This window comes from Fundulus heteroclitus, chromosome 15, assembly GCF_011125445.2.
Source record: "Fundulus heteroclitus isolate FHET01 chromosome 15, MU-UCD_Fhet_4.1, whole genome shotgun sequence".
Taxonomy (NCBI): domain Eukaryota; kingdom Metazoa; phylum Chordata; class Actinopteri; order Cyprinodontiformes; family Fundulidae; genus Fundulus; species Fundulus heteroclitus.
In genome coordinates, this window is record NC_046375.1 from 2,638,194 (window position 1) to 2,655,953 (window position 17,760).

At 37.2% G+C, this 17,760-nt stretch overlaps 1 protein-coding gene across 2 annotated transcripts in view; it reads left to right on the forward strand.

Moving 5' to 3' along the window:
- Positions 1 to 17,760, forward strand: part of LOC105938901 (E3 ubiquitin-protein ligase TRIM9) — a 60,167-nt gene that overhangs the window by 26,965 nt on the left and 15,442 nt on the right. For both annotated transcript variants that reach the window (XM_012880834.3, XM_036147203.1), the window contains exons 2-5: positions 1,989 to 2,084; positions 5,723 to 5,845; positions 11,718 to 11,828; positions 13,999 to 14,152. In XM_012880834.3, coding sequence (XP_012736288.2) covers positions 1,989 to 2,084; positions 5,723 to 5,845; positions 11,718 to 11,828; positions 13,999 to 14,152 — 484 coding nt within the window. The remainder of the gene's footprint in view (positions 1 to 1,988; positions 2,085 to 5,722; positions 5,846 to 11,717; positions 11,829 to 13,998; positions 14,153 to 17,760) is intronic.

Here is a 17,760-nt window from a genome sequence, read left to right on the forward strand (position 1 = left end):
CCCAAATTGGATAAATTGAGCTTGAGTCTAGTCCAGGTGATCTCAGTAGATCTATCCTCTTGTGTGGATCTACGCATTTTCTCCAGATTTATAATGGACGTCTTGGCTGCTTCTCTCATTCATGCTCCCTGGAGCTCTGTGGCTGAATACAAATCAATTTTGTACTTTTTACATTTTTATTGGTATATAAAAATTGAAAACCTGTGTAACGTTTTCCCTCTGCTTCACAATGATATACTACTATGTGTTGGTCTATCAGATACAATCTTAGTAAACTACTTCAAGGTTGTGGTTGAAACCTGGCAACTTGTGAAAAAAGATCAAAGGGCTTTAGTCTTGCAAGAATTTATAAAATAATTTAAAATTACTTTTGGAAAAGCATTACTGTTGAACGTTGATTAAACTTCACTCATCTATGTTTAATGGATCTTTAAGTTGCTTTAAAGCACAAAAGCTGCAGGATCAACTGTGTTAATTAACCTGCATTTGTATAGCAGGGCCATCAATATTTCATCCAGCTGCAGAAGCCAGATATGATGACCTCTGTTAGCTGCTTGTTCATTGACATGTCTGCTCAGCTTCCAGATGGAGCATAAACCTTTATTGATTAATAAAATCTGAAATGACAGAGAGAAGAAACAGGAAGCAATTTCTTTTAGGTATGCACCATTGGGCCAATGTCGTTGTCTGACATTAATATTGCTGTTGTTGATGATATCTGATATTTTGTGATATTATATATTTACATTACATTTCCTTTTCCTTTCAACAGCATGAAAAAACGAGCGCACCATTGACACTGCTTCAGTGTAGTTAACTGCCTTCACTTGCAATCAAATTATATTTGATATACCTTATATACCTTATACCTTATGCACCTTTCCTTTTTTTGGCACCTTTCTTTTTGTCTATTAAGCCGATGTGTGACAAGTAAAGTAAATTTCTCCACTGTGAGATCAATAAAGCCCTATCTTATCTATCTATCTATCTATCTATCTATCTATCTATCTATCTATCTATCTATCTATCTATCTATCTATCTATCTATCTATCTATCTGTCTATCTGTCTATCTGTCTATCTATCTATCTATCTATCTATCTATCTATCTATCTATCTATCTATCTAAAATTCAGGAAATAAAAACAGATAATTTAATCACAATTTCAAAGACACACACACAAATACACAGGTATATATATATACACTTTTGATTTCAAAAGCGCCTTTCTTAGGATGTTTTTGAGTTGCGTGACATTTAAGAACAAGTAGGATTTGTGTATTTCAGAGCCATTGTATTAGGGTTTAGAGTTTCATTATTGTTCTAAATTACATTCAAAAATATTTCAAATCATTAATCCTAACTGTAGTATAAAGGTGGGGCTGTGTCTTCTGATAATCATTTCTACAAAATAGCATTATACGCATTACTGTATATTTGCAAACATGACAAATTGTCTTTTTATGGATTTCCTGCCTCTAATCTCTACAGATGATGATGATCTGATGGAGATTTGAAATCTAATCCATTTTTATGGAGACAATGTAGAGGTTTTTGGCCTGTGGGAGAAATTCCCAGGGAATTCGCTGTAGGCAAGGATCAGGAGTAATCGGCGCCTCCACGGAGAACGCTCTGGTTACATAACCAACATTTTAGGAAAAAGCCTCAGAGCATCACTGGTTGTACTGGTTGCACAGTTTTCCTCAGAGAGATGGGAGCCTTAATCCATCCACGTCCTAATATATTAGAACAGATGTTTTACTTGTTTATTATAATTGTTCAGAGCAGGCTTGTTTGAAAATGCCACATTTAATTTGTTTTTGTTTTTAATCAGCTTTGTTTTTTTTTTAGCAATAGCAAATGTATTTTAGCACATATTTAATATCTAGTTTTCTGATTTTATCATCTATACAGTGAAACAAACTGAGCATAAAGTCCAATCCTAATGCTTATAGCCTGATGTGCCTCCATTCTGTGTGTCTCTGCAGTGCCAGCTCTCCCAAGCGCTAAACGGCGTCTCTGATAAAGCTAAGGAAGCAAAGGAGTTCCTGGTTCAGCTCAAGAACATGCTCCAGCAAATACAGGTACGCTACCAGACTTCCACAAGTAAAGGTATGAAGATATAAATCCCACCTGCAGGACTGGACACAGCAGCAAATAAACGGTTAAGAGGCTGGAAATCTGACGTCACATCCTTAGGGACAGAATTCCTGCACCGTTACAACTTTGCTTGAACACAATCAGTGTTTCCATTGTCTGGAGTTTCAGTATAATAAAATGATACAAATTATTGAAGAGAAAGGACAGATTTTTCCATGAAATGTGTTCTGTGTTTATCTCTCTTATTATCAGGGGTGCAAATCTGATCGCAATGAAACACAAAACCTTGAAAACCTTGTGAAGGGCATCAAGATAAGAGCAGAACAAACATTTTCAATGGTTAATCTCAACAGTGATCCGATCAAACTGTTTAAATATCTGCAACAAAACAAACTTTCTGTGGAAAATTTAAATTAAACAAGAATAAAGCAATAAAAAAGTAAAATCAGCATATTCTTTTTATTTAAAAAAGTCTTTCTGCAGTCATTATTAGTCTCATTAGCTGAGACTAATAATGACTGCAGAGATTTTAACATTAGATGGGACTGCTGCACAAAATATTATTGAAATACTCTTGTGTGGATTAAAAATATTGCAAGGGACAGATATGAATATACAGTTTGCATGAGAAAAAAATATGCTTCCTGTTAGATAAAGTCTCACTGCAGTAGAAACCCAGATCTGACACAGATAGTAGAGTTCAAAATGCTAAAGGTTCAAAATGCTCACTTGAGGTGGTAAGAACAAGGAAAAAGGTGCGTCTAGTTTTCATAGTTCACTCCCACTGCAGCATTTCCCTATAATCGTTTTCAGACGCCATGCAAAGAAATGATGTAACTGCAAAAACTCCCAGAGAACAGAATGATTCTGTTCTCGCATCTCCGGGAGGAATATGTAGAGATCGTATTCCTCATTTGCATGACTGCTTGTAACCGGCAGTCCATGAAAATAATGTATGTTAACGATCCCCAAATGTTTTGGCACTCAGCAACAATCCGAGTTGTGACACTTTGGGGATGTGACCCGGCCAACCCGGATCTTAGGTCTGATAAAACAACTGGAAAAATATAAACCGCTACGTAAAGTAAACTAAGCAAGATCTTTTTCAAACATTGACAAAAGGAAAACCTTCCACAGGTTGAACAGATGAAATGTCTTTCAGGTAAAAGATAAAGTGTGACGCAGTGTGAGGAGAAATTTGGTCACAGATCACACACAAAAGAGTGACAGCGTTTCTACAAAACAGCCAAAGTTGTGCCTTTTGTCAAATAAAAGTTGAAAAGTTTACAAAAAAATCAAAAAAATCTATGTTTAGCCATAAAGATCAGGTGACTTCTTAAACTATCAAAGATTTCTAGTTGAGTTTTGCGTTTTAACCGTCAGGAAACCAGCTCAAAAGTTCATCTTGGGTCCTGCTTTACTTTTTCAAAGATGTTAGTTTTTGGGGAAATACCAAAAGACATTGTCTTAAACAATCAGATGAGAACTGTTGGGTTAAAAAAAGAGAAAAATGAATGAAATATTGTGAACACAGGAAAGTATCTGTCTGCCTCTGGGTCTCTCTGTTCTCGACATGAATCCCAGCAGGATGCGTTCAAAAGCCCAAGAACATCTTGTGTTTTTATCAAACTCTCACAAGTAAAAGCCAAAGCATTGCAGGGTTGTTACTGTGCTGCAACAACAAAGCTCAAATTCAAGTTTTTTAGTTTGAAGTTGAGAAAAAAAACTTCATTTATGTTAACACCCTTTTACCGGATAGCAGATTGTGTTTAGGTTACCATTTCATTGCATTTTTTTTAATTAGAAAGCTGTTGGATCAAGAAAAGTGGTGTTAAAAATCTAAACAGGCACAATTGTAGGTTTTTATCTATTTGTTTGTGTGCTGCAAAGAAATCTTCAAATCATCGCTGTTTACATATTCGTTTAGATATCATGCCTTTCTCTGGGAAACCTGCTTGCAATGGAATATAAGGCCCAGATAAATCAGTCAGAAGGGAAATAAACCCGCCAAATCATTGAACCAGACAACTAATGATATACGCCGAATGTGTGCAGTATGTAAGTTTGTTTTCCCTGCAGACTGTATTACTATGCAGCTGATCTCTGCTTGCAGCATCTGCCGGTCACGTACACATGCATGCAGAAATATCCTCCAACAGCATGTGCAGGAATTAAGAGTCTTAAAATAAAACAGGGAGGATTGAACTTTAAAAAAAAAAATGGAAGTTTTCAGTGCCCGAAAGCCATGAGGATGATATAAAGAGAAATATCCTCTTACAGATCTGAACGTCAGTCCTGAAGGGAGCAGGCTTGATTGGAAATAACGACAGTCTCAGACCTCATCTCATAATCAAATAGATTCTGATGTGAGGAGGAAAAAAGGCTTCTGGTCGGTTCCTCTGCTGAACTGAGACGATACAGGAGTTTCTCTTTGTTATCTGGACGAAGTCTATTTAACAATAAGGTGACTTCTCTATGCAATTTATTGAGCAGGATTTTCTTTAGGGCCATACATTTACACATATGCATGGCATGCAACACTTTTCAGGTTATTAAGAGAAATAAAATGATGTCTTTGAACTCAAAAGGAATTATCATAAGGTGGACTGATTCTTCACAGTAAATACCATTTTCAGATTTTTAAGTAATTTTTAAAATAAGTTTATGGTGCTTTTTTTTTTTTTTTTTTGAAGCGTCTTATAAAACTGCAATAAAACACATTGTAATTTGTGGTTTAATTCTGCTGCCTGGCTTGCTGTTCTGTCCTGATGCTCTGACCCCCAGAGAAAGCTGCTCACTGCCACTGTTTATGTTTATGAAATATGAAATATGAGGACTTTAGTTAAACAAATTAGTCAGATTTCCTGTAGGAAAGGCATGTGCAAACCATTGTAGAGCCAAAACTTAACAAGGGTACAAGGGTTTTGGATTGTTGCCTCGTTAAAAGATGGTCGTCCAGTTTGCAAATTATTTTTGGCTCTAATAATTCCCCCCCCCCCCTTCTGTCGATTCTAAACAATAAGAACAAGATGTGGATCTTTCTTTGAGAACCTTTGCTTTTCTTAATCAGTTTTAATAACATAATTGAAAGCAGATTTTGGCGCACCAAAATCTGCATTTGAGTAAAAGTATTTAGATAAATGTGATCCTATTTACTATGAAAATTAAAGAAAATGTAAAAAAAAAAGTGTGGTTATTAAAAGACAATGTTTTGTGCTGCACCTAAAATTTCCAGTTGCAGGAAGATTATTACTTATCTTTAATAATTTTGCCCTTATTATTAGCATGAAGCACCTGTGCTGGTGGACCAATCTGGCTTCTGGGCCACACTTTGGACACCCCTGGTTTAGATTATGGCCTCTGTACTATTAGTAATCACATTGTGTGCACAAATAATTAACGCTGTGTGTTCACGTTTCTGCAGCTGCAATGGTAATTTGACAAATAAATAACCAAAAAAAAAAAAAAAGCATCTCTGAGCTGCTGAATTAACAGATTTACACCAGCGGATCTATTTTTGTCTCTGCTTATTGTGAAACATCCCAAAGGAACGTCCCTCGCACACAAATAACGGTTGTCACGGCGTGTGGGTTACATGGTGTGTGTGTGTTTCCTGCTCCAGGAGAACGGTGTGGAGTTTGAAGCTTGCCTCGTGGCTCAGTGCGACTCTCTGATCGAGGCGCTGACGAGACAGAAGGCCAAGCTGCTCACCAAAGTCACCAAGGAGAAGGAGTACAAACTGAAGGTGAGGACCACGGATCTGTGCAGCCTCTCAGCGACTAACAGTGAGAGAAATGTGAGTCAGTGAAAGACAGTCAGGCTTCTAAATGCTAATAGCTTCAAAAAGTCTCCAAGATATTACTAATTTGTACTTTAATTTAGGCATGTTTATTTTTAGAGCCCTGTTTTTATATAAAAACAAAAGAAGAGAGATAAAAAAACACCAAATACATAAAAATACAACACATTGCATGATAGAGAGAACAGCAAATTTAAGCAAATAACACTGAAGGAATGACAGAAATGTAATGACAATGAAATCTTTGGCCGTTATGGGAAAGCTGCAGTAAACAGGAATGTTTTCAGATTTACATTTACTATTACATTTGTTTAGAAGTGATATAAAGTTTTAAAGTGTTCCTGAATGTGTAGGAAGGGGCCAAATATAAGGGTGATGGCAAAGATACCCCTCCATCACTAAAGATGGAAAATGAAAATAAGAGCAGAAACCTGCAAAACGCTAGTCAGCAATTAAAAGAACAGCTTGGGTAGAAATATCTGTCGCCATGACATTTAGAAAAAAATGTACACATGTAAAAGCAGATATTTAAAAAAAAATCTAATTAGTATCTGCCAAATTTCTTTGTTGAATCAAAATTATTTCAATAATAAATCTGCCTGGGTCATTCATGAGTTTTAGCCGACTGGCAGATTTTTATATCTCTTTGTTTCCTCTAACTTTATCCTCGAACAACTCACCGACACTGAACAGTGTGGCTGTTTGTTACCACTGAGGTATTCACTGAGTGTTTGCCCGGCCTGATGAAATATGTCCAAACCGGATCACAAGTCAATTCCTCAGTGCATCTCTATTAGTTACATTGAGTTGATGAATTAGGTTAAAAATTAAATAAAAAAACAAACAACATTTGTGTGTGTTTAAATGAGAAACGGGAACCAGGTAAACAGGAAATTGGTATCGGTCAGTTAGAAAACCTGATTGGTGCACCTGTTTCCCTCCGGCTTACCTTGAGAGTTTGTCTTATTGCTTGTTCACACATCCAGTTGTAATAATAGTGTAATAAAAGGGATTGAGCCTCTCTGCATATCCATGTCCTGCTTGTTCTGCTTCATTATGGGGCAAAATGAGTCTTCTATTTGATTAGAAATGAATCGCTTTCCTTTTTTTTACTTTTTAAATAGTAATACTGGTGAAATTTTAGCAGCAAAGCTGAATATAATTATCGGGAAATGATCTGTAATCAACCTGAAAGCGAACATCCTGAGTTTTGAACTGCTAGAGCTACAAACCTGTGTCCCATTTAACCTCCTGATATTTGAATTGTGTCACATCATGCTCCATATGCTTAGAGTAAAATATCAGCTGTAATAAGAAGCTTACATGAAAGTGTTTTATAAGTCCCTTTTAATTCTTGAAAAACACTATTTCAGTGTCAGAGCAGCTGGTCTCCTCTTTTTTTTTTTCCTCTCTGTAAATCCACCTCCCAAACGTCAGTGAATGATCTGGACGCCTGCAGAGCGTCCGCGTGGCCGTCGACCCGACCGGCCGTCTGGCTGACAGCGGGGGCGAGCGAGATGAGGAGGGTGTGTGTCTGAACGCCGGCCTCAGGGACAGCTGCAGTCCTTATCTGTGGGCGGTGGACACAAATGTGGTTGGAGGGCAAAGAGCCGCAGGGGGAGAAGAGAGAAGAAGCTGGCTGGAGGCGTCTCAGGGTCCAGATTTGAAATCTTAAATAATCATCAGCATGATTTAGGGAATTTATTCCCATCTAAAGTAGTCCACCTCTGGAAGCAGCTGTGAAAACCTTGAATTAAATCTCAGCAAATGTTTTCATGGTAAAGTTGATTATTATAGCATAATGGAGCAATGTTATGTAATATATCTGCCATGTTTAAAATTGTTTACTGACTACCTGTGTTTGTTTTTTTACTGGAAACATTAGATCAAGAGCAGAGGTCCAAAGTTAAACACACACGACGGGGAAAACGGAAAAGATCCATTCAACCGACCATTGACGGTTGAATGGTCGGTTGAATGGGGACTCTGTCTTTCCTATGTACCAGCTCCATTTGTACGTCCATTCGAACTTTTTTTAGACTTGCAAAAATTCTTTAGAGACATAACACGTAAATAATTCTTCATGAAAAGGGAGTTTTTTCAAAATAATTGACTAAATGTTTGTCCATCTAAGAACAGGAATCATCTGACTGATGCATACTGTAGATGTACAGAACTGAAATTTGAAAATGGTTTTAAACGGAAAACATTTGTCCCACATAATTTAACAAAAGGTCAACAAAACGCATTGACAGAACTTGAAAACAACAAATCTATTGTTATTAGAGCAGCTGATAAAGGAGGTGCTACTGTGGTAATGGATACAATTAAATATGCAAGAGAGATTGTAAGACAATTGCTCTGCTGTTAATCACCTCCACCTGCTGCCAGTAATTACTTTTAACTCTGCTCACCTGTGCACCAGAACGTCTCTCTTCACCATCTAAAACCCAAAAACTTCTCTAGCAATTTGAACAAATGTCTTAAATGTCTATTTAATGTCCTGCTAAACTATTGCATGCAAACTCAGCAAGACAAAAAACATGAACAAATATTTAACTCTAGACCTTATATCCCATCCATCTGTCCATTTCAGCTATATCGTAAATACATAAGCATGAATATCTAATGCAAAGATACATCAACATTTGTGTTTCAGAATGCAGCTCATAAAAATGTAATGTCTTTCTTCTTTTGACTTAATGTTGTATCTGAAGTATTAATGTAGTCTCGCCTCAGTGCTTTTCTACACATCGTTCTGAACCAGCAGAGGCAACACAGTCATGTACATAAAGCATCAACCCAACACCGGAGCTGAAAGTGGTTCATCGTGATTCAAAGAAGACGTGGGTCGTATTGTCGACCTCCATTAACATGTTTCGGCGTTCACACTCTGAAAATCATTTCCTGTGCGTGTGGAGCGTGTTGGGAAAAGCCCCTGAACCCAAACGGCACGAGCATGTAGGAAGGAGCCGACGACGAAGAGTTCACGCCTCGGGCTTCTTGTAATTTACACAAGAGATAAGCAAATTCAGGAAAGGGACTTGAAAAACAGATTTTCTCAAGGTAAAGGTTTTCCTGACAAAAGGTTTGAGAAAAATTGTTAAATCTCTTCTTTTGTTTTACTTTTTAATGATCTGCTATACATTGAACTCTATGTTAGCAGAGTTTCTTAAGACGAGAAAAAAAGCTATTCATTTAACTAAATTAAACAAAAGTAACCTATGATTTTAGCTGAAATTTTCATGTTGCCTTTGCATACTTTTTCAAAGTCAGTGTATTTTTCTTTAATAGGGTCCACTATTATAGTAATTAATTTGACTTAAAACTCAGTTTTTTTATTTTGTGAGTTAGTTTGTTTTAAGAAAAAATAATTGCTCCGATGAAAATGTATTATTTACATTGAATGCCTTTTTCTGTAACTGGTTTGTTTCCTTTTTCATGAGCTTCACTAACACATGAATGATAAATGTAATAAATAGATATATAGAAAAACAAAATAGTGCATAATTATGAAGTGGAAAGTAAATGATATAACTGCTATTTGGATTTGGGCCTCTTTAATTCGCTTCCCCTAAATAAAAGCAAATAATAATCAGTTGCAGTCAAGGTCACCTCATTAACAGAGTTCACCTGAGAATAATTTAATCTCAGTATTAATCCAGCTGCTCTGTAAATGCCTGAGATTTATTATTTCAACTCAACTTTATGTCTGTATCTCTATGAAACGCATCTCAATTGGACAAAGTGCTTTACACACCTTTAAAAAGCTTCTAATTTAAAATATAATAAAAATAAACACACAAACACAACGGAACAAGTAAAAACAGAAAGCAGATACATAAAAAACAAACAAAACGACAAAAGCCAACATCTTAAACTGGGTTAAAGAAGATTTAAACACAAAGTGAGTCAGTAAAGGTCATTTGTTCTGTAGTTCTGGTGCGATGGCAGAGAAAGACAACATTAGTGAAGAAAGGACGTTCACAGCAGCCAGGTCAGAGATGAGGAGATGTTTAAAGCAGGAATAGGATAGAAAACAACATCCTGAACTTTGATTATCTCACGGTGGTTTCCTGGCTGCATAAGATCTGAAACCAGGGTGGAGGCAGGTGTGGTTGAGGCATAAAGTGCATTATTTGGATTATAAAAGAGTTCAGTTTAACAGACTTTAACTCATGGATTAACACGGAAAAAAAAAACAGAAAAACTTGAAAAAAATGAGAGGTAAGGAATCTTAAGTGTTTGATCAGTCCACTTCGACTACACTGGGGGGAATACAAATTGGGACGTAAACTATTATTGACAAAGACAAACACTGGTCAAAAGGCTTCCCATTCATACAAGTAATAATTAAAAGGGATCAAAACATCGACACAGTATAAGTTCGCCCTTCTGCCGGAGAAGAAATGGCTCCACCCAATATGACAACTCTCCTTTTTAAAGCGAATCTAATGTTAAAGTTGATGCACGTTACCAAGTTGATTAAACTGTAAATACTAATCATTTTATTAGGAAAGCTAGCTTAACGTGTCCAAACCATAAATTCAACCAAAATATCAAAAGTTTTAAAAAAAATATATGTCTGGTTCAAAATAAAGATCAAAGCGTTTGTATGAAATCAAACATAAAGATTAGTTTAACAAGGCATGAAAATATTATAATTTTTTTTTAATGTTAAACGAAAACACTAAAAGTAAAAAATAAATAAAAATAGACGTAAAAAAACAAAATGCCCAGAGTGTGCTCGGTGTTTCTTCATGCTCTTCATGCTCTTCATATTTCAGACCAGACTGCAGCTGACAGGTGAATAATTAACTTGGATATCATTAATCCTCAAACAAACGAGGCGACTAATCGCAAAGACTCCATCTAATTAACTCGGATTCATCCAGGCGCTCACTGGTTTAATTATCTGAGAGTCACCAGAGTCACAAGATGTTTTCTGTCTGATCTTCAGCTCAAAACCTGATGTGCATGTACTGTAAGGGTGGACACATGGAGACTTTTAAAGGTCTTTGTTTTGGTGAGATGTGTTGTAGTTAAAGCCCTGCAGGCGAGGCCTGCACCTAACTCCCACTGCATGCCAGGTTCTCAGTTTTCAGTTTAGGCAAGGCAAGGCAAGGCAAGGCAAGGCAAGGCAAGGCAAGGCACATTTATTTATATAGCACAATTCAGTACAAGGACAATGCAAAGTGCTTTACATGATTAAAATCTAGCAAAATAAAACAGAATAAAAGCAAGTAGGAATAAAATGTAGATAGAAAATAGAACAAAAAAGTGGTGATTCAGTTAACTAGAACAGTTGAAGGCAATCTTTTATTTGTCCACCTAAAGCAACCAGATACTGCTCTACAGTTATCCAGTGAAGACGGGTGTAGAGCGCCATAAGCGTCATATATACGCAGAGAACAAAACCCGAAGAACTCTAAAACATCCGAGACCTGAATTATGAAGCAGGATTTGTGGCTCAGGTTCAGCCCAAACACATTTCCCTCCTCATCAAGATGCTAATGATGGAGACTGACACTGGAGACGTGACCTGCAATGTGGGATCAAAAGGTCTGAGCTAAACCAGTTGGTGAGCATGTCGTTTGTCCACCTCAAAGTGAAAACTGTCACCGGTTTGCCTGTAAAAAAATCCTTCTCAGATTGTAAACATGGTTGTAAAAACTTTGGTTCTTCCTAATGGGTTATAACTGAACCCGAATGTTCTCTCATTCCAGGCGTCCCTGGTTTAAATTGGCAACATAACCTGATGCCTTTTTAAAAGTGAATGCTGGCGAATGCTAATCAGTTGAATGTGCACCTCTGTCAGGTGGTGCGCGACCAGATCACCCACTGCACCATGAAGCTGCGGCAGACCACCGGCATGATGGAGTACTGCCTGGAGGTCCTGAAGGAGAACGACCCCAGCGGATTCTTGCAGGTATCATTAATGCGCTTATTGATTCACTCTGTGTGTGTTGGAGCTTCCTCCATGTTTCTCATGTACAGATTCTTCTTTTCTTTCTTTTAGCATGAAATCATTTTCCCAGACCCCTTTTGCCCGTCTCTAAGAGTATAAACACAATAAATCTATGGCAGATGATTTTACACTAGTCAGGATTCAGATATCAAAATTATGGCTGTATGATTTTTGCCAAAGATCAAAATTGCGATATATTTCAACCATAGTTGCGATTTAATTTGGACTTTTCTCTGCATTAACCACAGGCAACAACAATAACCTGTAGATAAAGATGTTTGTAAACAAGGACTATTTAAAACAACAAAATTAACTGTTTTTATTAATCGTTATTATTTAAGAGAATAGCTTGTGGAGTTGGACATCAATCCTTGTTGAACATAAAGTGCAACCATGAACAAGTCTATGTATTAAACAGTTTGACCGCTACTTAACGCTGTGGTGAGATTTCTGAAGGTTTCTGGTAAAAGAAGTATGATTATATAAACTCTAAAACAAATGAATATTTAAACTGAATATCAATCTATTACTTATTATGAATAACTGGAACAATTAAACACTTAATAAAAAAGCAGAAGAACAAGAAGGTGTGTTCCTTTGGGATAAATTGTCTGTGAAAAATCATCAATCATAATTTGTACTAAAAACTACCCCCAAAATTAGAGTTAAATGTTTTCAGCCATATATTTTAGTTTGGGGCAGCTTCCTTTCAAGGCTAATAATAAAAAACTCCAGGAAAGAGATCAGGAAAATTTATGTCAAGGTTGGAACTTTACATTTTAAATGAATATTTTGCAGCTTGAATTTATGCTTAGACTTCACACCTCTCCCTTAGGAGACCCTAAGTAACAGAAACATTCACTTTGTTTTAATAGTTCAAACCAACACCAACATTTGTTGGTGTAAAATGTGGACCTCTTTAAGAGTAAATATGAACATCTAATATACAAGTAAGAAAATGAAAACTGTGAAAGTGTTAATTGTTCATTGTCATAGGATAAAAATGACAAATACATGAATATTTGTGCCTTTTTAAAGGTGACAAATTGTGCAAAATTCAACTTATTTGCCCTTAAATATATTTCGTTGTGTACTTGGAGTCTTTAGGAGAGCAGAAAAGTTTAATTCAGTCTCTCCAAGTTCTGCGTAGACATCTTTGGGTCATATTTGTCAAGCCGTTCAGTTTTCTCTCTTCTCTATAACAATTTTTGAACAATTGCATCACAGTATTTCCTGCAGAGCTGCTAAACAAGATCATGGACTTCAGGCTTTCCAATGTCGTGAATCCATCATTTATTTATTTATATTTTACCACAATTTTGCGATCCAAGCTGAAGGATGTCAACCTTTTGCAGCAAAAAGAGGCTGTGGGGCGACAATAACAGGAATATTTTTAATATAGAAAAGGAAGGCATTACAAAGCATGATATATCACCTTTAGACGTGAAGTTTTGTTGTGTGACTTCATTGCGTTTGCCTGAAAATGTGCAGCATTTAAATATAAAGTGGATACAAGAAATTTGCTGCTTTTGGTTTTAAATGATTTTGTTTGAAGAAAGCAGCATGGGAGCAGTGGAGACAGAGGGAGATAAAAAAAGAAAAGAAATCAAAGATGCCGAAACACCCACGAAAACATCCTGCCCGTTCCTTTCCTCCTGAATATTTTATAATATATTGATCAGGTGCTTCTTTATCATTTGCAATGTCTAAACTCCACAGAGAGCCTCTCAAGTACAAACCGCACTGCAGTTTGGATTAATCTGACAGAAAATGTGACTAAACAAAAAAAAAATCCCTTTTAAAGCAAAAGGGTAGATTTTCAAATCCCCAGCACAAGTGAATGCATTTTAATGCGATTTATTCATTTAGCTTTTATTTCCTGCAGCGGTAAAGCTCTTAAGATCAAACAGTCGGGTCTAATTTGTATCCCGCAATGTTTGAAGAACGTTTTGAAAGCGGCACGTAATGAAGCCAGGCCACAGGAACGCATCCCGGGGAGACTGCTCTGCGTGTTGGCAGAGCTTCACACAGCTGAGAGAGTTTGTTTCAGAGTATTCGGCCTCTCTGCTTTTATCTGAAAAGAAAAAAAGAACACGTCTGTTTGCGTGTTTTAATCACGTTGTTTGTTTAGATCTCCGACGCCCTGATCAAGCGGGTGACGTCGTCTCAGGACCAGTGGGTGAAGGGGGCCCTGGAGCCGAAGGTCGGTCCTGACTTTGACCTCACCCTGACTACGGACTCCTTGATGCAGACCATCCTGCAGCTGGACTTCTGCCAGGGAAAAGGTGAGTTCATGGTGACATATTTACAAAACACGTAACTACTTGCATGCATATTGTGTGCAACCGGATAAAGGCACACCAATACTGTGCAAAACATTTAAATCGGATTATTTCTTGTGGATTCCCCCCACCCCAAGCAGTCAGACTTTCTTGCAATATTTTAATGTTTTTATTTGTTCTTTGCCTGATTTATTTATTTTTTTTCTTTTCTGTCCAGTTGTTGTACCTGAATGTGTCTGCTTGGAAAAAAAAATAGGAAAGTGGACAAGTGAAGGACTAATGGGGACCAATAAGGACTAAAATAATCTAGGCAGCATCTGGGGGTTCTGTCTTTCAGGAACTGTAAAAAAAGAAAAAAAAAGAAACTTCATCCTTCAGTGGATCATTGACTATATTACAAGTCTTCAGCTAATATTTCTTTAGAACCACCTGGTTGGTTTTACAAAAAGATTTGATGAATTGTGCTTCAAAATCTTTTCTCATTTTTCATGGATTCAGCTTTAGAAATAGAAAAATTGTGTCCTTTTGTCCTTCTGCCATAACAAAATACCAAAAATATCCATCTTAAGCTTGGTTCTTTGCTATCTCCAAATTTTTTTTTTTTACGGCTGACTCATTCGTCCACTTAAGCCCAAAACTATTCATACCCCTGCCAGATTTAGGTTTAGATTTGTCTTTAAATTTTAGCAACATGTTTCTTCCTACTGGAAGGAATATTGTTGTTTTGGAATGACTCCAGAGTCCATAACTTGACGCTGTGGATGGAGCTAAAGATAAGGGTGTTGGCAAGGAGGCCTTCCAACCTCAAACACCTTGAGCTCATAATCACAGACGCATCATCACGATTTCCGCAGGAAGATGCTGTTGTCGGAAATAATAACTGAATACTGAGATACTAATTAAATAAAAGGAAACAGTGATTTAATCAAATCCCAGCACTGAATATGGCAGTCTGCAGCTTTGGGCCGTAAACTATAACACATGAAACCTAAACATTAATTGACACACACAGAATACGCAGGCCTGGCTTTGTGAAACAAGAAAAGAGTTCCATAAACTTGTTTTTATCATCCTGCACTGCAAAAAGGGAACTAATGGTAAGTCAAAATTTCTTCAAATTGGTGTATGTATCCTTGATTTGAGCAAATAAATACTATTATGTGCCACTGGAATGAGTATTTGGACCCCTAAAATAAGATAATTAGATATCCTGCACTTTAAATAGGATGACAGAGATGAACTGTTCTTATTTTAGGTGCAAAAATCTTATTCCATTGGCAAATAGTCTTATTTACCTACTCAAATCAAGGAAAAATACACTAATTTCAAGAAAATTTTACTTAATTGTAGTTCCCTTTTTGCAGTGTGGAGACAGGGAGGCCTTATCGAGAACTGAACTTCCCCTTTCCTCCAAACGCAGGTGCGGGTTTCTTCAGGTTAATACTCAGAGTGGGTCAGAGGTGATAAGTCTGGCTTTTAGAAACTCAGGCCTCAGCACAAGAAATGTCTCCCTCCACAGATGCATGAGCTGGTGAGCCATTAGAAAAAAGGTCTGGATTGCTGGAATGCAAACAAAGCAAACTTCCACAGATTATTGAGAAGGGCTTGAAATGACTGAAGTGTACACTGCAGTCTTGAGAAGACTGCAGTGTAGATCAAACTGGGTAAACATGATTGTAATTGAGCAATAATACTAATGAAGGATCAGTTCAGTGAAGCTCGTGCACCGCCGCCTCCTACGGAGCCGTCTCACCTGCCTCGTGGTCTTCTTTCTCATCCTCCGCATCGCTGAGCTCATACTTGAATTGTGTCAAAAAAGAGGTTGTGCTGCGTTGCTGACCAACCTCTTTCCTTCTATTTCTTGGTGCCGCGCCACCACAGTGTTACCACAGGTTGGTCATGAGGTTTGGTTTGTTTGTCAACAGACAGTGTGAACGCAAACCGCACCACCTGAAAATTAGCAATTTGTTCCACAATCGAACTGAGTCTACAGGAATATCAGGTGTGAAAACGACCTAAAAACAAAATTAAATCTTAACTGCCATGGGGTATGAATACTTTTTGCACTCAGCTTTAGGTCAGAGGCAGCATTCCTCCAAATGCTGGTCAGCTGCAGCAGACTAAATAAAACTGAGCATCAAAAGCAGCCGGAGCAATTTCAAAGAAAAACTTCAAAGGCCTGAAGGCGGATTTACTTGCAAGCTTTTTCATAGTAGTTTACAGAAAACAAAGTGACAAATTAGAAAAATCTGATTAAAAGCAATCGACACATTAAAGGAAATGCATTGAAATTTAAAAATCTCATAAAAAGCAAGAAACAGTGAAAAGCATCATAGAAATTGCCTGGTAAAATAACATTTGACCTATATGCTAAAATTGCAACAAACAGTAATGTTTTCAGTCCTGATTTAAAGGTAAAGTCTGCAGTTTTTTTCAGAAGTTTCCCCAAATCATACGCAAGTCTTACCAGCTCTTCTGCTCTTCATGGGAATCACATGAAAAAATCTCCAAACTCCACTCTGGTCTTATTTCTTTCTACTGAGGTCTTCCTCTTCTTTTCATAAACATGTTCGCGGTTCGCTTCTTGCGACTCTCAGCCATGTTCAAAGTCTACGGTTAGAGCAGTGGAGCTACAATGAACGGCTAACACTGAAGCTAACCGCTAAGCTAACTATATACATAAACACTAGAAGTGTGCAGCCAGCAAGCAGAAACTAACAAGGAACGAGCGCGCACAATGGCGTTACATAAGCGCGTCAGAATGATAGACATGTGGGACAACCAATGGATGAGGTGATACGACCAGAACTTAAAGGGACAGAGGAGGGTGAGAGCAGGAACAAAACTCTAACCAATCATTTCAGAGTTTTTACAGGCCTGCAGCTCCCACAGAGATCTATTTTTAACCTCCTTTTTCTGAATGTATGATGTATTTACTGTTGTCAGGATGGAAGGACAGTTTCACCCAGAATAACAAAAAGTGTTTCTGAACAAGATTACCAACTATAGCTTTAAAAGAGCCAACAGTTTGTGCGTATCTCCCTGTCCCAGCCTTTGTATCTTTTAAAACAGTCTTTATTCTGTGTTTTGATTATGTTTTTGACATTGATGTGTTTCTATCTACTTTTGTATGGTGACCTTGAGTGTCCAGAAAGGCGGGTTTTAAATAAAATGTATTATTATTATTATTATTATTATTATTATTATTATTATTATTATTATTATTATTATTATTATTATTATTATTATTATTATCATCATCTCTGGTTCTGGTCCTGGGACCAGTGAGTGACCTGGTCTCTGATGACCTCAGTGGTCTACATGGTTCCCACCTGAAAAGCACGAGACCATTCAGCACCTGATAGGCTCTGATGGAGTCTGATAGACTGGTGTAATATAAAAACAATTTCATGGTGTTGATCAGGAATCTGGCAGAAGCAATTAAGATGTGCTGCAGCCGCCTGGTTAAGTTTATTTGCACTGGTACAGAAACCATTTAGACAATCTAACCTTCTGAAAATGAAAGAAAAGCAAAACATTGCAAGAATTTCTGCAAAATTTATAGAAATTATGCAGAGTATTGTAAGCGACAAACAGTGTCTTTATCTCGC